The following is a 27699-nucleotide window of genomic DNA, read 5'->3' as shown; positions in this document are numbered from 1 at the left end:
TTCAGAGAGACCTGGCTTTGTTTTTTGTTTTTAATGGTCAAAGCCTTGATTTGCCTGAAATCGGCTGTCATTTCTTCAGCTCCTCAGCCTAAGAAGTGAAGGCATCCCTCTGGAAACTGAAGTGCTATGTCCTAGGACAGCGGTTCTCAAACTATGGGTCGCGACCCCTTTGGGGGGGTCAAACAACCCATTCACAGGGGTCGCCTAAGACCATCGGAAAACACATATATAATTACCTATTGTTTTTGTGATTAATCACTATGCTTTAATTATGTTCAATTTGTAACAATGAAAATACATCCTGCATATCAGATATTTACATTATGATTCATAACAGTAGCGACATTACAGTTATGAAGTAACAACAAAAATAATTGTATGGTTGGGTCACAACAAGAGGAACTGTATGAAAGGGTCGCGGCATTAGGAAGGTTGAGAACCACTGTCCTAGGAAGTCCTAGGATCGAAGTTCTCTGCATCCATGTTGCAAATACCAGCCCAAGGCTAAAGTGTATATATATACTCTTGCTATTCACACAGACTGTGTGTTTTTTGTTGTTGTTTTTTTTTGTTTTTTTTTGTTTTGTTTTTTTAATAATAGCAAATTACCTCAGAGGAATGTTGAGAACTGTCAGTGAAAGCCTCCTCCGTCCAGCGCCCTAGGTGTGAGGGGGCCAGACAGGTGGCAGACATAGCAGAATCCAGGAGGGGCTGCTCTATGCCCCGGGGAACCCTGGCTGTTCGGAGTCTGACCTACTTGAGCGCAGGGGCTGCCACTCACAGTGCTCTGCCCCCAAATTACACAGCGGCTTCGCAGCCGGGGCCAGGCTTGGACCACAAAATACATCCTTGGTGTCCCAGGAGCCCGATTTGAACCCCCAGTTTCCAGAGGCAAAATGCAAATGCACTGGTCATTTCTTACTCCATCAAATCAATAACCCCTTCCCATCCAGCTCACAGTGTGGGCTTTGCACGTTATTTAGTGCGCACTCTCTCTGGCCTTAAAAGTGGCGGGAGGGACAGAGACCCGGTTTGGCTCAGCGGATAGAGCGGATAGAGCGTCGGCCTGCGGACTGAGAGGTCCCGGGTTCGATTCCGGTCAGGGGCATGTGCCTGGGTTGCGGGCACTTCCCCGGTGGGGGATGTGCAGGAGGCAGCTGATCGATGTTTCTCTCTCATCGATGTTTCTGGCTCTCTGTCTCTCTCCCTTCCTCTCTGTAAAAAATCAATAAAATATATTAAAAAAAAAAAAAAAGTGTGGGGAGGGACAGAGACCCGGTTTTCACGAGGATAATTTCACAATTCTGAAAAAGCACCAGAGCTTCCGGGGGAGGTTTTGCAAGTGTCATGATTTTCACGCGTGGGGAAGTGAATTCCCAGCTGGCCCAGGGTCACCGAGATAAGCCGTGAGTACCTTCTCCTGCTCGGCACCTCAATAGTCTCTAAGGTTTTATTTCTCCTGTCTCCCATTTTTCATAGAGGTGTGGGAAATGTTATGGAAATTAGTACAGATAAAGGCGTGTCATACGTCCACCCATGGATATGCACGCATATAATCAGTTTATATCAGATATATAGCTTGTTTAGACAGGCTATATAGACAGGAACACTTCTGTTTATATCGATTTCATCAAGGAGGAATGTTTTTATATCTGTGTATACAGGGTTCTATTCCATGCACAAATGCAGTGCGGTTTACATATACACACACGCATTTCCCACCATGTCAGCGCACCCCCATCTGCCACGGCAAAGACCCCGATTCCCTTAAAGGAGGCAAGCGCAGGTCCAGCCAGAGAAGCAGCAGGTCTGAGCCGGGAACTGCCTCTGGCCAGGGCAGTCAGGCGTCAAGGCAGCCCTTTGTCCACAGAGACCCGACGGGTTCCAGGACTCCGGGTGCCACCCCACTCCCCGCTCCCAGCCGCGATCCAGGGAGGAATCGGTGGGATGGAGGTCGGGTCCCACCCCTTCCCTGCGGACTTGCCCTTCACTGTCCTCATTTGCACCCTCCCGGGTCGCCGGCCCACCCCAGCCGGCCCAGCCCTCGCTCCCCCCGCCCCGCCCCGCGAGTGGCGGCTGGGACTGCGCTCGGCTCCCCGCGATCGCCCCCCGCTGGCGGGCCCGGGCCCAGCGCCGCCGCCGGCTCGTCGGCGCGGCTGCCACTCGAGTTAATAAACAGTTAAGTTTGGAAGACTCAGCAGACACGTTGAGGGGGAGTTACCGAGCCCGGGCAGCAAAAACATCCCGGCGCATTCCTGGGGCGCCCGGGCTGCCAGCATCTGATTACAACCATCTCGCCGGGAGCGGCGGCTCCGCGGCTATTTAAGCGCGGCCGCCGGTGCGCGGCGCGGCTGCCGGGAGGGAGGCTCGCGGCCGGTCATGCTCGCTCCGCAGACGCGCTAGCCAGCCTGTGAGTAGCTCTCCCCCTCCTTCCCCGGGGCTCCATGTTTGCGACCTCCTTCCCTCCTGGGCTTTCCGCTTTGGGGTGCAGACGTGGGGCGGCGGGGCGCCTCGGGACCGAGCCGGGACGGGGAAGCGGCTGCGCGGCCTGACATCCCAGGAATGCTCCCCGGAATGCGCGCACCTTCGGGCCGGGTGACATTTCCCCCGCGCCTGCCTTTTGTGTGTCTGTGCTGGTGGGAGGCACTCTGGGGTGGCTGCCCACCACCTCGGTGGCTCTTGCGGGGCGGTTTAGTTTTGCCCCGTGACAAAGGCTGGGGACGGGTCTGTGCCCGGGGCAGCTTCTACCTGGTGACTGACAACCGGTGGCGTTAAAACGTGAACTTGGTCTTCCACCCGCACGAAGCAAGTATGTGCCCAAGAAACTGAACAGGCTTGTTTTAAACCCACGAAGCCCAGAGCGGGGAAAGGGTGTTTGCCTGCTTGCCGTACGCCGGCTGGAAAGATGAAGTAAGAATTCTAGAAAGGGGGGGGCGGAGGGGGCGGGGATGAATGGGTTAAAGTCTTGGAGCCCCAGTCAGCATAGCGGTTTCCTAGCATAGAGCTGACTCTGTTATTTGTCCCTGCCATCCTTTCTTCTTGACTTAATTCGGAGCCTGGAATTCAGGTCCCCGGCCGGTGTCAGCAGGGAGCTGTTGGAGTCAAAGGGAAATTTAACTGGATTAAAAACACTTAAAGAATCTCGATGCTATCCCCTCCCCCCCCCCCTTTTCCTCTTTCTCTGCAGTTTGTGTTTGGAAGGAAGAGAGGCACTCTGTAAAATGAACGGGGCAGAAAGCAGCTTCCAGACACATGGAAAGACTTAAAAATGATGGAGGGGCGACTTCACGAATAGTAAATGTTGTTATTGCGCTATAAAGTGACTTAATGAAAACATTTCTGGCCCTAATCAGGCCAGGCAGGGGAGTGGGGGAGAAGAAGACAGAAGTAAGGCAAACAGAAGGAGTGGCCAAGGAAAGTTACACAAATGCCTTCAAGACATCTGATAAGGCTCTGGGAATGGCTTTGATGGGATTTATAACTGACCTCCCTTACGGGCTAGAACTCGGCTCCCCACTCAGGAGCATCGACTCCCTGTCCGGGAGGGAGGATCTAGCTGGGATGGGAGAGCCTCGCAGCCACCAAATGGCTTGTCTCGGTGCTCTGTGACAGCTCCATGGTGGTCTCCTACGCCAACGGCCAGACCTGGGTTAGGTGCTCTTCTCCCGGCCTGGTGCCCGCCCACCCCAGGTTCTATCTCTCCCTCCCTGAAGGCAGATAAGCCTCAGCGGCACTGTAGGAAAATTTATTGTCTTGAGAATTCAGGAGTATTTGGCATTGAGGTCTCCTTAATCTTTGGGGAAGGACCTTTGGGTGAAGTGCTGGGTGCGTGGCAGTCAACAGTCCTCACAACGCAACACAGTGTGCACCGTGGACGGTCTAGAAAGCACAGAGGGACCGAGTGGTGTTTCCCTATGTGTGGTTGTGGGACAGATGTCTTCTTCTAAGTTCTTAATCCATTTTCTCCTAAAGCACACTGGGTTATTTTTCTGTTGTAGTTGAATATCTTAACCTCTCCCTCTCCTTCCCTCTGCCAGCTCTATCCCTTCTTAGATGACTGCCCCCAGAAACCAGTTCTTCTCGAGCTAGGCGAGGCCCTCCCACATTTCAATGAATGACCAGGACAAGCAGATGGCAGAGAACGTCTTCCAACTTTGAGCCGGGACACAAGCGTAGTTGCCATTCTCGTGATCTTAGACGCAGTTGATCTTCACCTGAGGCCAGAAGGAGAGCAGGCAGCGCAGCACTGGCTAAAAGCCTTGCCGACTTAGCTGGGGACAATCCAGAGTCTGCATTTCCACTCCAGACTTTTTATAGTTTTAGATTCAACTCAAAGTCCAAATTCTTATGCATTAAGCTCATCCGTTGCCTTGCTCGAAAGGTTTAATGGATTTCAGTCACTTCATTTGGGTTGAAGGGAATTGCTTTTCAAGACACTTGTTGGACTGAAGATGGGACAGGGGCCTCTGGAAGCTGCTGGTCAGCTGGTTGGCGGTGAGATGTGTTGGCCTGCTTGGCCGGGCCTCAGTTACCTGGAGATTAAGAGAGCAGGATAGCAAATGCCTTGCTGAGTGGCTCCCGGCCAGCAGGAGGCTTTGTGGAGACGTGGGCTCTTGGGGGCCCAGCAAGCGTGGTACAGCCTCTCATTTCTAATTCTGCCCTCATGTGCCTGTAAGCCTAAGCCCGCTACCACCAATATTTTTCATCTGGAACCGTTTTGAAGGCTTCATGAGTTTCTCTTCCTCAGTGTCTCCTGACTTGAGGATTTAATTAATGCTCTTGCTCTGCCTGGTTTGGCTCAGTGGATAGAGTCCCAGGTTCGATTCTGGTTAAGGGCACATGCCTGGGTTGTGGGCTCAGTCCCAAGTGGGGGCCAGGCAGGAGGCAGTCAATCAATGATTCTCATCGTTGATGTTTCTATCTCTCTCTCCCTCTCCCCTCATCTCTGAAATCAGTAAGAATATATTTTAAAAACTAATTAACACTTTTCTTAAAGACAAAACTAAGATGCTGAACTACTTGAGAAGGCTGCTGCAGACTTAGCTCTCAGGGTGCTAGTTGCCCTCATGGCCCCCCAGAACATTCCTCCCCCAGGAAAAAGGCCTGAAAGCGGACTGGTTGGGGAGGTTCCAGTAACTGACCTAACACATCAGGTTTCTACCCTCCAAACAGAACCAGAATGAGAACTAGACTGGCGACATGAAACACCGGAGGGGCAGGATGTGGTCATTTAAAATTCTCCCTGGTGCCGCTGTGCCGTTCTGACGTTGAAGCATGCCACTGGCTTGGTCAGAGGTAGGCCCAAGTCACATTCAGATGAAATGGCCTCAGGGAAACGTAACTCATGGGAACAATTCCTGACTTGATTGATTGTGTGAATCAGAAGGGAGACAGGTCATCCAGTCCCCTCCTCTTCAAAAAAACATGCTAATTTCCCTAAACGAGGGAAACAAACCATGCTGAGCGTGGACACAAAAGGCCAGCCCAGGCCAGTTTCCGCCTCCCGCCCAGCACGACTGGGGAGCCGTTGGGAGTGTGGGTTCTGGAATCCCATTGTCTCCCGAGGTCCTGGTTCAAATCCCAGCCACACCACTGCTGCTCACCTGGCCTTGGGTAAATTGCACCAGCTCTCTGTACTTCAGCTTTCTTATCTGGAGGAAATAATTGTACCTACCCCTAGGTTTGTTGGGCCGACTTCATCTAACCTGCTTAAAATATTTTATTCTATCTCCCTTAGAAATGTATGTTTTCTTCTGTTTTTGCCCCTTGAACAACTGACTTGTGTTATCTTTGCGAGAACTGAAGACAGAATGGAGAATCTTTGTCATAATTGGACACCACTTGTCTACCTGCAAGATGTTAATCATTCAAGCACTTACTGTGAACAAAGCCAGCATGTCTGCTGTGCTCACGCTAGAACAGACAGGGAGTTACTCGCTGTTCTCTGCGTGGAACCCTGCAGTGGGGTTTGGTCAAGCTGACCTCCTCTGGTCTCCCCCCACTCAGACTCCCTGTGAGAGGGGGCAGCCCTTCCCCCTGAAGTCAGCATTACAGCCAAAGGAAGTGGGAAGGGAGGGACCATCCGCGCTAAACTGAGTGACTAGGCTAGAAATAAAATACCTTCTGAGGCAGGAGGCCCTATACTATCATTGCCCACATAGCTGGGCAGGTTGCCCCGGTTATTGCCTTTCCCAAATCCTTCTCATACCTTGGAAGAAAGCCTGACACTCTAGGGTAAGGAAAATCGGAACAAATCACTTCCTGGTCTAAAAATGGAAGTTATTATTATTTTTTTATTAAGTGAGGTAGAATCTTCTCTCTGCCCACCCCATCCCTTTCCTCTTCTTTTAAACTTGTTTGAACTCTACTACTTAATTGACTAACTCTTAACTGTTTGTTACATCATCAAGATAGCAAAGCATTAAGACTTATGAAACTTAAGGAACATAAAAGCTATTGCCTCAATATAGACGTATCCTGGCAATTTTTCTCTGCTCCCATGACGTATAACTCAGTAGCCTTTAACTGCCATACGCCGGTAAGAATTCTGAGTGAATGGGGAAGGCCATTGTGTTCAGCTGCAGGGAAGTTGCCAGGAGGCAGAATGCCTGAGGGTAGTTCCATAGATGTTTTTAAGTAACCACAGAGTAAAGGGAGCAGGAAGCATAGGTAAGAGTCCTGGAAAATCTAGGTTTGAAACCCGTACAACTGGGAAGAAGTTTGGGTGAGGTTTTCTCTGGCTAAAAAGCTACCCTGTTTCTCCCTAGCAAAGGGCTGTAAAGTATTACAATGAAATAGACTTAGATCGTTATGTGACAGATGAACTGCTGCCGTAAGTTCTCATTTTACAATCAGATTAATTCAGTCCTCCAGTTTGGACATGTGGCAGGCGCGGCGTGTATTTCACAGCTCGCGAGAACTCACGGAAGGCAGTGGCTCTCAGAGTGTGGTCCCCAGACCAGCTCCGTCAGCATCACTTGGGAACTTGTTAAAAATGCAAATTCTTGGTTCCCATCCCAGAACCACTGAACCAAAGTCTAGCACTAGGGTCCATCCAGCTGTATTTCAACAAGAGCAACACATGATGATAGAGTAACTTTCAAAATTCAGTTGCTTTATAATTCAGTTGTTTTAATGGAAAACATAATGAGGTATCTGAATTCCTACAGTCATGGACATAATAAAGCAACGCATTTCAATAGAGCTCAGTTTCACTGAATCTTGGGAGCAGAAAGATGCAAAAGCACAGACCTTGAGATTTTTTCCTGCTATCTCAACTATTGCTTTCTTGATCCTAGGAAAATCGATGTACTCCTTAGTTTTATATTATCACCTCCTTTCCAAATCTTTTCCCCATTCCTGGGGTTTTAAAAGAGCATAATTAATCTCCATTTATTAGGAGACTGTCCCAGTTACTTCTTTAAAAAAAGATTCCAGTAAACTAGACTATTACCCTTGAACCAGATGGTTTTCTCTACCCTATAACATTTTTTATTTTGTTTTTCATGCCATACCCAGAGTGCAGATGAAGCCCTCTCTATAATGGTAAATGCATATACTGTACTTGGTTTTTATGGAGTTTTATGGTTTATGAAGTAATGTTCCAATCTTCCATTTGACTTTCATTTTAAATAACTTAAGATAGAAAAGATATCTCCATTTTTTAACTGTAGTAAGATCAGTAGATATCAGCTTGCCCAAGGTAGTATCATTAAGTGGTAGAGCTGGAATTGAAGCATGAATGTGTATGATTTGAGTCTTGGTGTTTACCTGGATATTTACTAAGTCCCTATTATGTGAAGTACGTACTAGGTTGGCAATGGAGGAACTTCCAGTGAGTAGAGATTGAGAAGAAAGTCTGCATCCTGTGAAGCAAAGAATGTAAAACATAGGCCTGCCACTCCTTGGACAAGCTTCTCAAGGTCTCTGACCCTTAGTTGCCTCACTCACCTTGCAAAACAGTCCTAGGAATGACTGATGATAATCAGAGACTGATGGTTAGCAGAGATCATACCCTTAGACTGAAAAGTACAAGGACATGATCTAGAAGTAGAGAATTGGAAGTCTGGCTTTGAGAAGGCTTCATAGGTTAGGGGTTAAAAGCTTGGGTTCTGAACTATAACTTATTGTGTTCACAACCCAGCTTAGCCATTTAAGACAAGAGATATAACATTTGAGTTTCATTTTATCCATTAGTATAATGTGCTGCTGCTTCAGAAATGTACCTGCTCTAGAACTACAATTCTGGATGTAATAGCTAAGCTGATGTCAACAAATGGTCTTATTCTTGTTGTTTGTGAGCTTTAGGCAGGGTAAAATCTAGACATGACCACATTCAAGCTGAAATTAGAAGCTCTCCTACATATCTTGAAACTATTAAATGTAAGGGTCAAGCAGGACAATGAGGCCATGGTTTATAAATCAGGACAGGCACCCAAGTGTTAGCTCTAAAGGTACCACTTGAATCTCATGTGGGCAGGACAATTGAGTCCTCCTGAGGTCTAGAGTTAATCCACACCCAAATAACTGGAAAGTGAAGAGTAACTTCACTAAATGTGTCCATATTGGAGGTAGCTGCCCCCATTGTCCTAAGCATTTCACCCACGTGGCCTCATTTATTTTTCATATTTATATTGTAAGCGTCCTATTAGGTGACCAAGACCTGTTATAATCCTCTGTAATGTGTAGTACAAATGCTAAAATGCTTTTTGCTACCATTTAGTGCAGCAGAAATAAGCTAAATGTCTTTGAATCTATTTCCGAGGGCTGGCATACTCATATGAAGAATGCTGAACCAGCTTGGCTTTGAGACACAATGTTAGTTGAGACAGGAAACGTATAATTGGCCTCTAGATTAGATGACCAGGAGTCAGAATGGTACACATAGTAGGTGCTCAGATATCTGTTCTTTAAAAGAAAGTCTCACTCTGTATTGGGGGGGGGGGGGGGGCTATTATTATTTTTTTTTAACCTTTGCCTCTAAAGTTAACATCTTAAATGCAACCCCATTTCTGAAGTAGAAAACAAATTTGTAACTGATAGAACAGGCTCTTCCATCCTTAGCTAGTTAATTATAAGATTTAATATTGATTTCTGCCTGAACCAAGGGGCAACTATAGCTGAATCTTTTCAGAAACATACATGTACTTGAATTGAAATGGTATTTTATTCAATGTACAAGCTGTCTTCTGAAGGACATCTTGATGCATAGATGCTTGCTTAACTGCCTGATAACTCATTCTTTGGGATTTCTGATTTATGCAGCTGGCCTCAGGTTCTCAATGACTAAAAGTGGTTGTTATTGACAGTTGGATGGAAACATTTACCTAACACCTGCTGGTGGACACGTGGAGGTCAACCATTACTGACTATGAGAAAATGTTTTCACATTTTTTGAGAAAATGACAACTACTCAACTAGCATATGGCTGTATTATAATTAAGTGATACAGAATAGGGTCCAGAGGGAAAAAAAATGAGTATCAGTGTGATAATGGACTTGGCCTTTAAAGGAATGGTGGAGGTCATGCATTCTAAGGAGAAGCACATAAGCAAATGTGTGTCTGAATTATTGGAAGTCTGGCTTTGAGGAGATGACATAGGTTAGAGGTTAGAAGCTTGGGCTCTGAACAAAAATGACTGTGTTCACAGCCATTTTGGCCAAGAGTGGCAGAGATAAGGGGTTGTATCGTTTAGGAAGGAGACATGGATTGCACTGAGCCTTGGATGTTGGGCGAGAACTTAGATTTTTATTTGCTAAGCAGTAGCTTTCCTTGTTAAACCAGGAAGACAGAATGCTGACTCAGATCAGTTCACCTGGCTGTATTGGCAGGATGAGTTTGAGTGCAGATTTCTTAGCAGTTGAAGCAAAACCTGTATTTCATGAGAAGTTAGCAATCCAAGTAGAGAAAAGTTTTGTCTAACTGAATATTAAGGATTAAATGGAAAATATGTTTTTACCCCTATTGTTATAAGTGCACTGCTCTTGACCAGACTGTGTGGGGCTTGGAAAAGTAGGACAAATGATTCCCTGACCTCAAAACTTCACTGAGTGGGGAAAAGACTTGGACATGAATCAGAGAGCAACACTAGGTCATGGCAACTATAGGAAAATGGTAGAGCTGGTGAGAGTCAGAGAAGACTTCCCTAAGACAGCAGACCTTGAGTGGACTTTGAATAACAGGTAGAAATTCAAATAGGTAAGGCAGTAAGTATTACAGGTATTACAGGGTAGGAAGGCAACATGAGAGAGCATGGTGTGTGTGTGTGTGTGTGTGTGTGTGTGTGTGTGTGTGTGTCCCATGCGGAAGAAATTAGCTTCCCCAGAGAACCAGTGGATACATATACTGTTATACTGTGCAATCTAATTATGAAGGGCTTTGAATCTCTGGTTGACAGTGAGTCTTGGAATTGAACATGGTGCCTGCTTAATGAGAGTCAGGAAGGCCAGGACGTCTGATAGGACATCGCTGCAATAATTCAGCCATCAGTGTAGATCAGGTACAGCTAGCGTCTCTTACCACTTGATTCTCATTGAGCCTTTTGAGAAGAAGGAAGACTTTATCCCACAAAGATTCCCCCCCCCACACACAAATGTTTTCTTTACCTCAAGTATATTCTAAATATATTCAAACATACTTATGCCATGTGTCTGGGATATATCAAAATAACACTGTAATATGAGTTGGTTAATTGTGAGGGACAATATGTTATTGCTTGTTTGGAAGCAGGAACTTGGGGTGGCAATGAGGCAGGTTAGGGATGAATGCTAGAATGGAGAAAAAATTGATGAGGAGGAAGGAAAGGTATGAAAATAAAGGGTAATTATGGAAAATAGAGGGTGGAAGTTTTGCCAGTTTCAGTCAGTGTGAACAGTCTAAGATAGAACCTTAGCTTCCAGCTAGGCTACAGGCAGTACTGCTGTGGATCTTTTAGGTATATTCCTATGCAAAATGACTTCTGTAGTTCTGTTCTCAGATAGTATATGGAGACAAAAGGTTCTGTTTTCTATACAGAAACTCTTTAATAGAAATGTTGGATGCAACCGTATCCTGTTTTGGACTCTTTATACCTCCTGCAGCCAACACTGGTTGAGGGCTTACTGATGAGGGTGAAAATAAAGTCCTGTCTCTCTCAAAAGGTCACATTAACCAAGAGTTACCTGACATTACCTTGCTAAATCTTTTGCAACTAGCTTGTGCTCCTTAGATAATCAAAGCCACGATAGGCCATGGGAAGGGGTAGCCAGCACACTTTCATAATATTGCTTCATTTCAATCTGGGATTCAGGAGTTTGGCCTGATCGGAAAGTGACATGATTGTACTCAGAAAATCTGGCAATTCAAAATGCCAAAGGAGCCCTGGCTGGGGAGCTCAGTTGGTTAGAGTGTGGTCCTGATACACAAGGTTCTGGGTTCAATTCCCAGTCAGGGCACAGACATGAATCAAGCAATGAATGCATAAATAAGTGTATCAGCAAATCAAAATGCCAAAGAACACATTTGGTTCTAGAATATAAAGGTTTGCGTCATCTCTGAATTGCTTGCCCTTCTGCGTGTGAAAATTGAATGCGAAATGAACATGGCGTTTCTGATGTTTATGAAAACGTTGTCAATTCACAACTTCGGAATTTAAGGTAACTCTGCGGGGAGCATCACAGGTATCTTTCATGACCTGATTGATGTACCATAAGATTCTTCCCTGCCACTGGCTCCGGCACACAGACGCTCCTCCAGATTACATTATGGTTATAGAGACTCCCAAACAGTAAGTGTGCATATCCCCCTTGTAAGGAATGCTTCAAGTAAATGTCATAATTTTAAAACTGTCTGTTGAGGAGGCTAATTTAGCCCTTAAGACAACATTTGCATCTTTCTATGGTTGATATTAAGAGAGTCATTTATATAAAATTCCTTGCAGTATGAAGCACTAATTTTGCTCTTATGAATCATTATTAATGGCAGTGAAGTGCTCTACCATAATCAGAAATATTTTCTCTAAAGCACTTAGTTGTAACTATTATTTGCTTGTTCCCTCTCCCTTGCCTGTACTATAAGCCCCTGAGAGCAAAGACCATGTCCATTTTGTCACTGTATATCCAGCATAATACAGTGTTTGGCACACAGTAGGTGTTCAATAAACAATAACCAGGTAGCCAGGTATGACTCATCATTTGTAACGTTATGTATGCTACTCATTTGTAATGTTACTTGTACATTTTTATTATAGAGTAAGCAGAATGGGAAACTTGAGCTTGCCTTATCATCTGTTGTATAAGTAAAACAGTTATGAATCCTTTTAAAATACTTTAAGGTTATTTATAATGAGTAATATCCATATGTTCCTCTAGTTTATATCTGCTCAGGGCCTGAGAAAAACAGACAAGCTGTTACTGAAATTCTCCAGATGGTGTGGTCTTTTCAAGTCTTTGGTTTAACTTCTACCAGTGGAGTATCCATCAGAGTGCATACGTCCATCTGTCCCGATGGTATAATCAGTTGGCTAATAATAATAGTGGTGACTAGTTTTCAACCTGATATTTCATCCAAGGACAACTCCTTATTCTCCTCTGTTTTTCCTATTTAAGAATATTCGCTAAACTGTTTACTAAAGAGCTAATAAAAATTGAGAAAATAGATGAAACCTTTGGCTCAACACTGGATAATTAAGGCTATCATTTTGACTTAACACAATCTCTGCCCAAGTGAAAGAAACGTGTTTTTTAAATTTTGCATGTGCAGCTGTATTGTAGATAAAGATGTGATGTCCATTAGGCTTTTTAAAACGCTTAAATTAGGTTGACAGCTCATTACTGTCTGCACAGACGCCAGTGGTTCCAAGAACACCAGTCTGGAAACCAGCAGTAGACCATGCCCTGATCAACTTTCAAAATCCTAGCATAAAAGACTTTTTCCAGCCCTGGCTGGGTGGCTCGGTTGATTGGGGAGTCGTCCCATACATCAACAGGTTGTGGGTTCGATTTCTGGTAAGGGCTCCTAGGTTGGGGATTTGATCGATCTCTCTCTCTCTCTCTCTCTCTCTCTCTCCCCTCACCCCTCTCTCTTCCTCACTCTTTAATTAATAAAAACATCTCCTTGGGTGAGGATTAAAAAAGAGAGAGAGATTTTCCAAATCCTAGTTATCACTTAATTCAAAATGTACTGTTCACTTTTTAATATATCAACAGCTTTTCTCAACAACTCTGGATAGTGAAGTACCAATTAATGATGTCTAAGGCGGTAGTGGAAAGTTTACTGTGGGCAGCATTCTGGATGCTCTCAGACATGTTCGCTGTGGAGATCCTCTTAGCCTTTGAATGTAATTTCATGTAACTGAACTAGAGCATCTTCACGTGTTTATCTTTAGCCCAAGTTAGACTATAGATTTACCTACATTTAAATATTGCTAACAAGTTACATATCTCTGAGGAATTTGATTTTTAAAGTACATAAAGGCATGTGTCACTTTAATGTCACTATTCTAAATGTGTGAGAAGCAGACATCTGTCTCTCACCCCCCTTCCATCCTTCTTAGTCATCATTTCTTGGGTCTGATCTTTCTAGTCTTTCAATAGTTATGTAGGGAAACATCTGTAAAATGGGAAATGCTATATATTCTGTTTCAAGCAAGGAGCTATAATGCCATGATTATTTTCGTCCATAGCTGCCTTTTACAAAAGATGTTCCTTTAGGTGCTTGTATTTCAAAATATCATTTCACTTATATCAAATTTTTATCAAACTGATCTAATGGAAATTCTGTTTTTAGGATGGAATGGGTCTTAGAATGGTGGTTATGAGACGTAGTGGCCTTTAACTATTTTTAGAGCCACCTCTAGGACACTGTTTATTTGAAGTTTGAAGGTCACTGAGCATCATAGCTTGGCATGATGAGATAACCTTGACTCTGACATTTGAGATTTTTAGACCTTCACCTTTCCATTAAAAGGCTTTGTTTCCAAAAGAGTAGCCAAGTTTTTAAATGAAAGAAACCAACAGTGTTGAATCACTCAAAGTGGTAAATTGATGCAACCACCCTACTACAAAGCCATCTGACTCTTTGATGCCATGGCTCTGTACTGGGATTTGTCACCACCCTGACCTCCACACCACTGCTCAAAACCTCAAAGTCTTTCCAGTACCATTTAGACAAAATATCGTTTTATAAACCACTCTAATCCCATTTGACCCACCCTTCAACCTTTCCCTGGTATTTACCCTAGCCAAATTGACATAAATATCCTTTAGGCGTTGCTATCAATTACTCCTTCCCAGATGTATTTTCTGGGTAATGCACTTGTCTGAAGAGCTACCTTAATTCTTCCTTTGGCATGTGTTGTTGCAACACAGAGAAGTTAAGAGCTTAGACCTGTGTGGCTTTCACTGGCTGGTGAACTGTTCTTGAGCTTCTACTCCTGTCAAGTAGGGATGATAATACCTTCCCCATTGGGTCAATTGAGAAAGTCTTGGCAGCACACCTGGTCTGTAATGAATATTCAATGCATTTAACTTTTAGAAATGTAGTATTCCTTCAGTGTTCCTAAGAAATCTGTGTAAGCCATTCCCAACCCTGCCCTCCCAATCCACTTTGCTATCTTTTGAGCATGTATCACCTTCTGAACGATTATAACCCATGTATGTGATTCTCTTGCTAAAGTGTAAACCCTCTAAGGAAATATATCTTTATTTTTTTCTGGATGAGTGCCTGGCACGTAGGTTTATTACATGAACTAACTTGCTGGCATGCTGATTGATCACTGGCATTCAGGGCCAAATTTTGTTTCCAATCTCTAAATTAATGGCTTTGAGCAGATCGATTACCAAACCCCGATGCTCTGAACAACAGCAACAACAAAAAGGCTATCAATACTTGAAGGTGTTTTACATTTTCTAATAGCATGACTTCAGAGTGAAATGTAGGGTAGCCAATGACTTACTCTTTGCGTATTCACTTTTGCTAGGCAGTGTGAGATAAATTACATACTCTTTAGAGTGAGAAGGGATGGCATTTGTTTTTCCTTTAAGGGAATTTCTTAGATGGAGGTGAACATGTAGAATGGCATTTAAGTAGGGAACCTCAATACTGGAGAGAGTGACCCTGAGAAAAATACTTGATTCACATCCCACTTCTGATAATTAGCTCTAAAAGTAGAACTTTGATTAGGTTAGAAGAATTAAGAAAACTTGTTAGTGGTGTTTCTCCCACTAGTTTCCTTGGTGTAACTAATTATCCACTTCCATAGTTTGCGAAGAAGTACATTGCTAGCTAATAAAACATTACAACTATAGACACCTTCTCAATTTCACATGTTGCTACACTTGAAGGCTTCTGTGAAGTGTAGGAGGCCTTGATCATTACTTTTTTGAGGATTTGTCTTAACCTCCTTGTCTGCCACATTGAGTCTTTTTAATAAAGTTGGGATTAGGAATTTAACAGTGGCTTTCAAAGAAGACTTGTCCTTGTACAGGGCTGTAGAGTTCAGCTAAGTAAACAAATGACTGGATTGCATTCTCTGATGCTAACAATGCCCACATAAGACAACTAGAAAATAGCAGACGCCACAGTGGAGTGGATCTGTCTAAAGCTTCAAGGACCAACTCAAGTTACTTTTATTTAATGACCATAGTAGAGATCACAAGAGAGACTACAGATGGAGCCCTAGCTAATCACTTATATCCATCCCATGTTTTCGTTAAGTATTTATGTGTCAGTTACTTAGCAGGAACAGAATTTTGCCTCAGGTCATTAATGGTTCAGAGAACAGACAAGATTGCTCTGGAAGCTAGTATCTTGCTTAAATATTAAATTTTCTGTGGCCCAAGGAAACTTCCTTTACCGTGAGTCATTGATGTTGACGTTCCGCGTAGTCTACCTGTTCATGTCATTCTAGAACAGTAGACCCAGGTGACACCCCCGTGATTTGTCATCTTAATAAGGTAATGAGACCCTCTAGGGATGGTGTGCATTCAACAGGCCTGGGAAAGGAAAACCCTCATTTACCTGCTTATTCTGGAAAGTGACCCCATGGCAAAGCAGATCTTTTACCAACCTCTTGCCCTAAAGCAGTGGTTCTCAACCTTGGCTGCACATTAGAATCACCTGGGAATCTTTTTAAAATCCTGATTTCTGGGCCTCATCCTCCGGAAATTCTGTTTCTTTGTTACTAATGTTGTGGCCCCACCCCATAACAAAGAAACAGAATTTCCAGAGGATGAGGCCCAGAAATCAGGATTTTAAAAAGATTCCCAGTGGTTCTCAAAGGTTGAGAACGACTGCCCTAAAGCCAAACCTTGACCGTTAAGTAGAAATACCTGTGACTTTGAGTGCTGGGCAGGTTTATAAATAATAACTTAATGCGAAGGACACATACCCAACACAATTTCTAGCCAAAGCTCTGAGAAATAAAAAAAAAAAAAATCTTAAAAAAACAATATAATTCATAGGTTTTTAGCACAACTATTAGACAATACAATAAGTGAGATTACCTTAAATCAAACTCATTTAACCTGGGAGGAGTGGAGGGTCACCCGGCTTTGGATTCACTCTAAAACTGTCTGCAGCTGGAGATGATTTTGAATAACACATTTTAAAAGACATAGATATAGATCCAGTACACATCTTGATGATCTAGAAAACCAGAAAAACTAGATGGTCCTAGTATGTAAATTTATCATTTCAAATAAGCTAAGCCCTTTGGGAAGCAGCAAATCCTTTGGCACCATATGAACCAATCACTTGTTTAATTAATGCATTTACTGCCTTTTAAAATATCCAAACTGACTTGTCTATCAGGCTAGCAGCATGACATTCATAAGAAACAGCATATTGTGTGGAATATTACTTCATGTTAATATAAATGTGAGACACTAATTACTTTTTCTATGTTGTAGAATAATATCTAGATTAAAAGTGAAAAAAAAATATGTTGGGTTTGAGGAAAAAAATAACATTTTTCTAAGCTCCTCAAAGTCATTGGTTAATGCTATCTCTGTAGCTTATTTATTTATTTATTTATTTATTTTACACAAATGGTGGCAAGGAAATGAAATATTCAAAATATGAGCCTTCGAAAATGTCTAATGACATAACCAGGACAATTTTCTTAGATATCCTATTTGTATGCAATAGGTACAAATTTTCTTTTCCCCTCCCACTGCCCTAGAAAGATTTTAAAGTTAGAAGAGATGACTTAAGAAAGCAGTTCAGTGGAATATATATGTTACCAAATCTTTGAAGTGGCTCTTTAAATCCCAGAATAGACTTGATGACATCTGTACAGATTAAGGTGGTGCTTGAGGTCTTTCCTCCTGGTCTTTGATTATACAAACAAGAAAGACCAGTGAGCTGCACCTTCATTTCCTAAGAACTCTGACCTTAGTTCTCTGAAACACCATCATCCATTTTAACTTTATTTGTAGAAGTTCCCTTAAATGACTTGCTAAAGGGGGTATGGAAACTGACTTCCTGAAAGCTTCTGTAGATTAGTAGCGTTTTAATGTTGAGGATTATATAAGAGTGACATTTCCCTGAAAGCTCTACTAGATACAAGGATCCCCAAATTATTCTTCCAAACTTGCTGATCAGATTGCTTTATGGTCTCTAAGGTCGATGTCTAAACATGTGTGTAGACGGGAGGATCAATTAATTATGACTTACATGATTCCAACAGGTATAATTTTGATTGTATTAACTTGGGTTTATAGTTAAAATTCGTGCAACAAAACCTGTCTCACTTACACTTTATAAGCAAAAGTGTGATATTAAGCGGTAGGGTGTTTTTATTGTAACTGGAACTGCCTGTGCTCATTTATCTCTGCAGTGAATGAACTGTACACAGATATTTCGGTACATCAGAACACTTTATTGTTCCAGGTAGTTGTTTCAATTGTGTGGCAATTAAAATCCCAAATCTGCTCCAGTTAGCAGGGGTTGATGTGCAGCTGTTGAGAATTTTCCCATCCCTTGGTTTAAAAATGCATTTATTGATTCCCATGTACTTACTTGGCCCAGTACTATTTCCCAAAAGATGAGAGAATGATGAGCATTATGAAATTAGAGAATGCACATAGCTCAAGGATACGTGCATTTCTGCCACTTTGTCCATCCCATACTCACTCTGCAGCAACTGAAGAATATTTGTGCAACTGTGTTCACAATTTCAAAGCAGGTAGGCTAGATATTTCAGGATGTTTTTGGATCCTGTGATCTTAAATGTTTAAGACTCAGGTAGTATTAATGCATCACCTTAAGAAGCAAGAAAATAAGTTAGCAGATTTACCTTTCTCCCTGTATACCAGAACCTGAAATTATGTAGGGATTTCTGATTTGTTAATCTGTCTAATTTTACTATCTTTTCTGCAAGTATCAACCAAGAAGTAAGTAAATGCGCCTATATTCTTATTTCTTCTAGAAGAACTCCCCTGGCCTTTTAGATAGTATTCTGGAAACTTCCTAACATTTGGCATGCTAGAACACTGTTATTAGGAGTGGAGAGGGTTGGTTTTCAGGTTGCTGGTTCTCTGTAAACCTGAAATTCAGCAAATAAGTAAAATATCCCTTTGTGTTTTTAAATGACTCCTTTTTCTTTTGCCTTGAGAGCAGTCCAGTCTTCTCTAAGGGAAACAAGCTAAATCTTGAAGAAACATTCTAAAAGTAAATATATATCAAGCACACGAGATACTAGTAAACAGCGATGCTTTAAAAAACCACTGTTCTTAATGGGGTTAGTTAGTAGGAGGGCCAACATTCTTCTTGGAGATGAAGCCTAAATGCCCTGTTGGCAGTGGATATCTTGCCCAACTAGAACAGATCATGGCAAATGTGGAATTGTGAGCCAATGGCAAGTTTCTCATGGAAGGTTAATGCCAAGTCTAAGGATAGATTGAACAGTAACACAAAGGGCATATTCTACTGCAAGGACTACCTAGAATCCAGAGACAATATTTTAGAATCAGATAACTTGAACTGATCTTGAGTAGAGTCTACACAACTTTTGTCATGGTTTTGGTCTATATACAGACATGTAACAAAAATAATCCCCCATGTCTATAGCCAGTTACTATATCCACCTCAGTTTGACTACTCTGTGCTGATGCTACAAGGCAGCTGCATTTTCTTTCTTTAAACGCTTTGAAACACAGCATGCATCGGAAACGGAGTTACAAACAGGTACAGAAACACTCAAGCAATGGCTTGGAGAATTATATAAATGTAGGGCTCTGCCTGAAAGGGAGGCCACAGTGGGATTTGATATAATTCAGCCAAATCAATTAAAGAGCAAACCAAATATCAAGCCGTGCTTCTTGTTTTTTTTTTTCTTTTGGTGCCCTTGACCGGAATCGAACCTGGAACCCTTCAGTCCACAGGCCGGTGCTCTATCCACTGAGCCAAACCGGTTAGGGCCAAGCCGTGCTTCTTGCACTGGCTTTTGGAAGAGGACAAGTTTAAGATTAGCTGCCTGCTTTTAAAGTGGCCTGATGTGGTTATATCATAAAGTAATTCTATTGGTGTTTATAGCTTAATGTTTCAAATGCAGATGCTTCTAAATGACATGCTTTTTGAACTCTTCTAACTTCCACATAGATCTTCAAGATGACTATTGTAATGGCACTTGAGTCAAGGGAAACCTGTTTAACAGGTTTAGGTGTATAAACATCATAGGTGATGTCACAGAGTGACTCAGATGGATGAACTGTTGTCTCCTAGTGTCCACATGCTAGATATGCTGCACATTCGTATCAACTGCATCCGGGAGCGTTTCACTTGGGAGTGAGAAAGCACAACTGGATGTTGTGTGTTCTAAGAAACAAACTCCTTAGACCCATTTATATGAATTATTGAATATCTAACTCAGAACCAGGTAGAGGATTTAATTTTGATAGAATTATCTACCCTAACTGAGAAAGGATAGACATGAAAACAGTGAGATATTTGCAGGTCAATTTGGGTAATAATACGTTGATAGGAGGATTATTAAAAAGAGTATGAATTGTGTCACTGTATTTACCTAGGAATCAAGGGTACACTGATGGTTATTTTCCCTCACCTTGACTTCTCAGCTTTTTTCCTATCTTTTCTGCGAGTATCAAGCATACTATCCATTGTACATTTAGGTGCCCAATTCAAAAAGTCATGTGTTTACTGTGTTTTTATACCAGTTTCATAATGCTTCTCCTCAAATCACTGGCCCAAAGGCCTTGCAATAAAAAATGTCTAGAGGCTCCATGGTAGTAGTAGCATTTTAAAAAAAAACATTTAAAACCCTAAAATTGTTTATGTAAATTTCTCATCTTTAGAACTCTCTCTTCCCTTGGATTTAGGATGCAAGGGAAGCAGAATGAAATATAGTATCCTATGCCATCTAATTGTACAAAATAGAGCTCTTCTAAATTCAACCTTTAATTCCCAGGTGCTCAACCCAGTTATCTATGCACATTGTAGCTTTTTGAAATCTTATTCCTTTTTCATACTCTTTTGGTATACTTCCTGGTTACTGTCATTTCATAACTAGGCATACCGAACCATGTGAGGTCCCCCTCTGTCCTTTTCACTGTAGCATGGGGTATCCCCAGCCCATGGCAGCAACCCAGTGTAGACTGGTGTGCTACCATTAAAACATGATGATGTTGTCCACTAAAGCAAGTGCTCTGATGACTGAAACAGCGCTGTGTCACTGGACCTGCAGTGGGGTCTGGGAGGGGAGAATGTTTAGCAGAGTCCTGCCATGGCTCTACAGGCCCTCTTGTTACACAGCTCTTTCAGTGTCTCATACATACCACCCACCCGCCACTTGAGGCCTGTCCAAGTGCCAAGGTATCTTCTGGGTGAGATGGGAACCCTAGCATCAGAGCCTAGGATTTTAGTCTCGACATTTTACCTTCTACCCATTCTCTAACCATAAGGACTTTCCCCTCTCCTGCACCCCTCACCTTGTGTTGGACCACTTCAGTCCATTTCCCATAAATGGCTCAGCTTGCTATACAAACTTACCCACCAGATGCCAACTACCTTTGAGCCTAAAGTCCAAGGTATATGGGGAAGGGTAGCTTTTTTTAAATCCCTCTCACCCCCCAAAAGCCATATTATCCTTTCTCCCAAAGCAGTGGACTCCTAATAGCCTTTCCTCAGAATTAACGAGAATCACTCATGGCTGCTTCCATCGGTGACTCAATATCTATCTAATAAAAAGAGGACTGGCTGATGAACATGTACTTTTATTATGACCTTTAGCTCAAGGATGCAGTCATTATGTTGCCAATCTCTTTCCCACATGACACGTACAAAAGAGACAATAATAGATAAGAAAGCAAATATTTTATCATTAGGAGGATCAGGAACCAATAATATCCAGATACAGACCTCTGGTGATTCTGGTGATACTATACACTAGACTAGAAATCCCCCATTCCCTTTTCCATGTCAAGTTATGCCCACTTTATTGGCCTGCCCAGCTCACTTGAGATACACAGAGCACATATACCAGAGCCTGGTGATCCATGTCCAGATGGTCCCTGGTGTCAGGGAAACCATGACAGAGCATAGCTCAAATGATCCAGTGCCAGCAATGTAAAGCAATGATGGAAACCTCCAAAACTTCAATGTCACTTCCTTCCTTTTGTTGAAGTGACTTAAAAGATAAAGTTGAATTTCAGTTTTCCTTTTTTGTTTAGTCTAAGCTGGAAGAGGTCACACTGGAGAACTGGGATAGAATAACGGATTGACTGTAGTATTAACGTTGAGATGGGTAGACTCCCTAATTTTAGTTAATCTAACCACAAGCCTCATGTGTCCATATTCACAAAAAATTCCACATGGTCAAAGGACCTCAGGGATATTCCAACACTGCTCCCTTTTATAGGGTCTGAACTTACCCCCATCTGGTGGGTAAGTTTGTATAGCAAACTAGATTCAATCCCCTCTGCATGCCTTTGTTCATACAAGTATATTATCTGTGCCCCACTTTTCCAAAATACTGGAGTAAACTCTCATTATGAATTTATACTTTCTACTACTTCTAATCCTAGAGTTAAGTGTTCAAAGTTATCATTGTACTGAAATAACTGAGTGATACCAATTTAGAGTTGATCATAAACTTAATACGTCAGTTCAACTTGTGAACAATGTTTAGACATTTCTAGTGAATTGGTTGCTAAGCCCAGTCTAGAGAATGGACTTTCATTTGGATTGCATTAAGCTCATTTATAAAGCTTAAAGTCTCCCAAACACTCTTTATTACGATGACTATCCATAGGCCTACTAGGAGCTATTCTTAATAAAAACTTACTTTAAAAACAAAATGGGTGGGGGTGAGTACAAAATTAGGAGAGGTCATAATGACTCAAGAATAAGAACTTATGCCAACATAAGAACTCAAACTTCCTATCATGCTTTAAAAAAACCAAACAAACAAACCCTAAAAGGCCAAGCACTGAATAGTAGAGAATGTACTGAAATAAACTTGAATTCTTTGATCTGCGAGTTGCGTCTCAAACCTAGCCAAATGCTTTCTTCCCCGCAGCCAAATCAACATTAATGAGCCATTTTGACCAAGTAGGACTCCAGCGATCTAGGCAAGAAAGAATTCAGCAACGATGTATAATTAGACCCATAAAATCCTTTTTCTGTTTTGGTTCAGAAAACATCTGTGAAATTCCATTTCAAACTATTCTGCTAAGCTATTTTCTTGTTCTTTGCTTGGTATATCTACTAAGTGGCAGTTCAATCTCTATGTATAATGGGCTTTGTACAGCGTTCTTAAAATATAGTTTTTAAAAAACCGACACACATAATATCTAGGAATAAACGGTAGAGTCTCAGGTTAAGACCTAGATTTCTCTTGGCACCAACTCTATCCACAATCAGCTATGTAGCCATTAGACAAATTATACACTCATTCTTGTCCTCAGTTTCCTAACCTTTATAATGAAAGGGTATGACCAAATATTCCCCAAGTTTCTTCCAGCTCAATAGTCTAACCCACTTGCTGTTTCTTGAATGGACAAAGGATTGTGGAAGTAAACCATTGGACCTCACACTTGTCAGTACATTGGAATCATCTGGGACTCTTTACAATATATTGATGCCTGAGTCCCTTCTCCAGAGATTCTGGTTTAATCGCGTTGGTGGTGGCATAGAACTTGACAGTTTGAGATCTCTCCAGTAAAATTTCCCCAAGTGATCTGAGTTAGACCTTCTAAACTGCCAGTAGTAACGATGTAGACTTAGAGTTGACTCAGGATCCATTAGAACAGACATCTCTGGATAACGTAGAGTAGATTTTTGTTCCCACAGTCCTGTTTCCATCAGAACCTGCCCTCTGTAGGCTCAGAAGCCAGAGTTGAACAGAAGGTGACTCCAATATTGGCAGACCCTCTCACTTTTTCACCTGGGCCTTACTAATTAAAGCACTTTATTCCTCCATGTTTCTATTTACTAGCTGTTTACTTATTGGTCCCAGTTGTTCTGCAACTGTTTAAACACTTGCTGTGGAAAGCAATGTTGGATGCAATATAAGATTGCACAACACATAGTGACTATGAAGCCTAACTGTGATTTAATCACAGCTGCCATTTGTTAAGCACTTTCCATATATATGCAAGGCACTGAGGTCTCTACATAAGTTCTTATTGATTTCTCATAACAATTCTGCAAACTATATTCCCATTTTACAGGTGAAGAAATAAATATTAGTTACGTTGTCTCAGCCACAGAGCTAAACGACAATGAAGTTATCTAAGATTCCCAAGCCTGAACTCTTAGCTGCTATGCAATCTCACCTCTGCTCACAATGAACTGCAGAGGGAACTTGTAAATCTGGTCAGACTTGGTTCCAAATACAGGGAACAGCTTCTTGGTTCAGGGCTCTTAGTGTCCGCTCAGTCCCATAGCATCCCTTCCAAGGGTTAAAAGCAACGATACGTGCTCTCTGTAAATGCCTAACTTGTGTATATCTCCTTGATTCAGGCATGTTTTGTTACTGAGGCCCCTACAGCTGTGTCAGCATTTGCAAGCACATCTGTTAAGGACTCCTTTTCGGTGTGCATTTATGTGGTCTCACCTCCCCAATTAAAGAGGCTGCACAAATCTTCCTGTCTGCTCAGCGTGGCTTTTGCAGGTAGAGTAAGCCTTCCTAAAAGCATGGGCATCTAAGCAGCTAAGGGAGAAAGGAGTTACATCAACTTTCAGAAACAGCCTAACTTCACTGCCTCATTTCTGGCAACCTTCCTCATTCTCAAAAGGCTGCTTTGAAAATAGTGGTGAAGGCTGTTCGCTGCCCTCTTGGACCCTGAGATCTGCCTGGGAGGTTAATATTTCACATGCCCTAATGCAGTAGCTCAGCTGAGACAGGCATGACGTTCTAAAAGACAAGGAAACACATTCTGTGACCGGTACAAAGTACTGGACGCTCTTGGTAAAGATGTTTATGTTGCTTTGTTCTTGACTCTCCTTAACTCCCCTAACTGTGTCTATTTATGTGGCTCTTCTGAGAAAATTCACTGATATCTTAAAGTCAATGGGATTATGACTGTGAAAGCAGCTTACAAAATATGGGTTAAAATTATTGAGCTTTAAAAAAAATAAAGAGTAGCAGCATATATGGTAGAAACAGAGGCATAGATCATGTTCAGTTTTGAGCTCAGAGACTTACTAGCAAATAATCTTGTGTTACCGAGTCCATTTCATTATTCATAAAGCAGAGACACATTCTATTTCATGGAGCTGCCAGAATAAATGTTTAAAGTGCTTGATAGGTTAGGTGTTTGTCTCATTCCCCTTAACATTAAAAATAGATTCTCTACCATTTGTGGAATGGGCCTACCATTCAATAAGTCCTTAACTCAAGTTACTCCTTTACCAGCATTTTGAGGCTGACTAAGCAATTTCTTCTCTGCTCTGTATAATTAGGGCTAGAAGGTAGACTGGGCAGAAGGTGGTAAATTGGTGTCAGGATATTGCTTTAGAATTCTGGGATTATTAATTAGTATTATTGCCGATACCAATATATTCCTATTGGGAATATATGGGAAAGAAAAGCAAAAATAAGAAGGTGCCAGCCAAGTTTGCCTCTACACAAATGTGTTCTTATGCCAAGCATTCCAGGGTTCTAAATACTGGATGTCTTGCATGCATAACTTTAAGGGCTAAACAAACTATAGCAGATTAGCAGATATTTTTATTATTTTATTTTATTTTTTTTAGTGCAAAGGACATAGTTGTCTTAAGATGACTCACGCAGTGTTCTGGTTTACATTTCTCAGAGCCTTCTCAGAAAAGATGTTGCAAGCTCCAAAATCTCTCCCAGTCATCTGATTCTTATGCCATGGAAAGGGGAAGTCTTCACATTCTTTCAGGGAGGTTTGTAAAGTCCAAAATCCAAGTTAGATATCTTTTCTCAAATGGAAGCAAATTTTATTGACTTAGCAAAGTTTCATTTACAAATTTATTCTACATTAGGCCTTAAGGAGTCAAGAATCCTATATAATAAAGAGGTAATATGCAAATTGACCATCACACCCTCACATAAGATAGCCACCCCCATGTGGTCACAAGGTGGCCACCACAAGATGGCCGGCAGGGGAGGGCAGTTGTGGCCAATCAGGCCAGCAGGGGAGGGCAGTTAGGGGTGACTGGGCTGGCAGGGGAGGGCAATTGGGGGCAATCAGTCTGGCAGGGGAACAGTTAGGCGTTGATCAGGCTGGCAGGGGAGTGGTTAGGGGGTGATCAAGCTAGCAGGCAGGAGTGGTTAGGGGCAATCAGGCAGACAGGCAGGCAAGCGGTTGGGAACCAACAGTCCCAGATTGTGAGAGGGAAGTCCCATAGGGATTGGGCCTAAACCGGCAGTCAGACATCCCCTGAGGGGTCCCAGATTGGAGAGGGTGCAGGCTGGGCTGGATTTCATGCATCGGACCTCTAGTATCCAATAACTTTAGATCCTCATTTGGTTCCAAATGTATTTTCTTATTTCTCTGCTCAAGCTTCTAATGAAGGAAGCAGCCTGTCCCTAAAAACTAGAACCAGCTAGGTTTAGATGGGGAGCTGTCCAGGTAACCCTTTGCATATGTGTTGAGCTTTAATTTGTGACCCCTACCTTAGGCTAACATTCATTGTGTATGTCTTCTGATTAATGTTGTGCTCGTGGTCAGAAGAGTCCCAGGGAACCTAATGAATGAGAAGACTATACATTCTAGTTGTCCTATACCCACTTGTTCCCCCTATATAAGATCTTTGACCTTACTAGTACTAGAACTTAAAACAAACCCAATAGCTTAATGCAATCTAGACTTATATTTTAAGCTATGCCTTAGTTTGGAAAGATTTAGAACTGGACATATCTTTTGGCAGCCACACAGATATATAACAGCATCTCTGTAGCTATTATGAGATTTCTCAGATGAGATTCATCACTGTCACATCTAAGGAACCCTGGCTTGGAGCCAGACAGCCTGGGCTAGACCCAGGTTCTAGTATTTGCATCTGTGTAAGTTATAACCTCTGAGCGTTGGCTTTCCCTCAGGAAAAGTGAAATCACACTGTATCCTAATACTCAGGGTTATTGTAAATTTTGGAGTTAATACAGGTAAAAGGCTAATAGTGTTTGGCCCCTAAAGACGTCTTGAGTAAAAAGAGCTTTGGCCCGGCCAACATGGCTCAGTGGTTGAGCATAGACCTGTGAACCAGGAGGTCACCGTTCGATTCCCAGTCAGGGCACATACCCAGATTGGGGGCTCAATCCCCAGTGTGGGGCCTGCAGGAGGCAGCCAATTAGTGGTTCTCTCTCATCATTGATGTTTCTATCTCTCCCTCTCTCTCCCTTCCTCTCTGAAATCAATAAAAGCATATAAATTTTTTTAAAAAGAAAGAAAAGAGCTTTGAACTCTCTACTCTGTATGACATCCAAGTGCAGAGACTTCTCTATGGCTCCCTACTATCCAGGTGTCTTTGAGCAAAACTAACAACTAAATCTCCAAATGAAATAACTCAGATAACATTACTATACATAGATTTATGTATTTTTTTATGTATTTGCTTTCAAAGACTATTAAGACTACAAGGACTATTTAAAAACTTATGGGAGCCCTAGCCAGTTTGGCTCAGTGGATAGAGCAGTGGCCTGTCGACCAAAGGGTTCCAGGTTCGATTCCGGTCAAGGGCACCATACCTCGGTTGCAGGCTCCTCCCTGTCCCAGGCCTCTCTCTTCTCTGTCTTTCTCTCTAAAAATCAATGGAAAAATATCCTCGGGTGAGGATTTAAAAGATAAAGTAAAATAAAATAAAATAAAAATAATAAAATAAAATAAAATATAAAACCTCATGGGGGGAGAGATTAAGTGCTGACCTTCAGGAGAACCTGTTGACATTCATGAAGCAAGTAAGTGGCAGTTGAAGCTCATTGAGCAAAAACTTAAAACTTACTTTTTATCCTTTAAGTATCTAACAAACAGTACATATTCCCATGTGATGGACTTGATCCTTGAATTTAAAAGCTCAAATAAATGGGTGCTGTAGGCATAGAATTAAGAGGGCTTCAGGGGATACAACAGCCCATTGGTGGTCTTAACAGGATTACAGACTGTGAGGAGCTTTTCTTTGTCGTCGGTCTTCAGTCCAGGTAGAGAGTTAACCTGTCTCTAGCTCTCTCGGCAGCTGTGTAGAAACTTTTTTTTTCTCCTTTTCTTTCTTTTTTCTCTAAAATATTTTTATTA

The 27699-nt window shown here is 42.2% G+C and overlaps 1 protein-coding gene across 8 annotated transcripts in view; it reads left to right on the top strand.

Moving 5' to 3' along the window:
- Positions 1-2142: 2142 nt before the first annotated feature.
- The window catches only part of DAB2 (DAB adaptor protein 2), a 48262-nt gene continuing 22705 nt past the window's right edge, over positions 2143-27699 (top strand). Inside the window, exons 1-2 of one of the 8 annotated variants that reach the window (XM_036308430.1) lie at positions 2143-2410; positions 5173-5295. In XM_036308430.1, coding sequence (XP_036164323.1) covers positions 5275-5295 — 21 coding nt within the window. In that variant the 5' untranslated portion in view covers positions 2143-2410; positions 5173-5274. Of the gene's footprint in view, positions 2411-5172; positions 5296-11634; positions 11766-25333; positions 25352-27699 lie in introns of those variants that run through there. The other 7 variants (XM_036308429.1, XM_036308423.1, XM_036308425.1 and 4 more) reach the window with 7 other exon arrangements.

This window comes from Myotis myotis, unplaced genomic scaffold, assembly GCF_014108235.1.
Source record: "Myotis myotis isolate mMyoMyo1 unplaced genomic scaffold, mMyoMyo1.p scaffold_m19_p_5, whole genome shotgun sequence".
NCBI classification, from domain to species: Eukaryota; Metazoa; Chordata; class Mammalia; order Chiroptera; family Vespertilionidae; genus Myotis; species Myotis myotis.
Note: the sequence above shows the minus strand (reverse complement) of the source record. Positions and strands in the feature narration are given on the sequence as shown.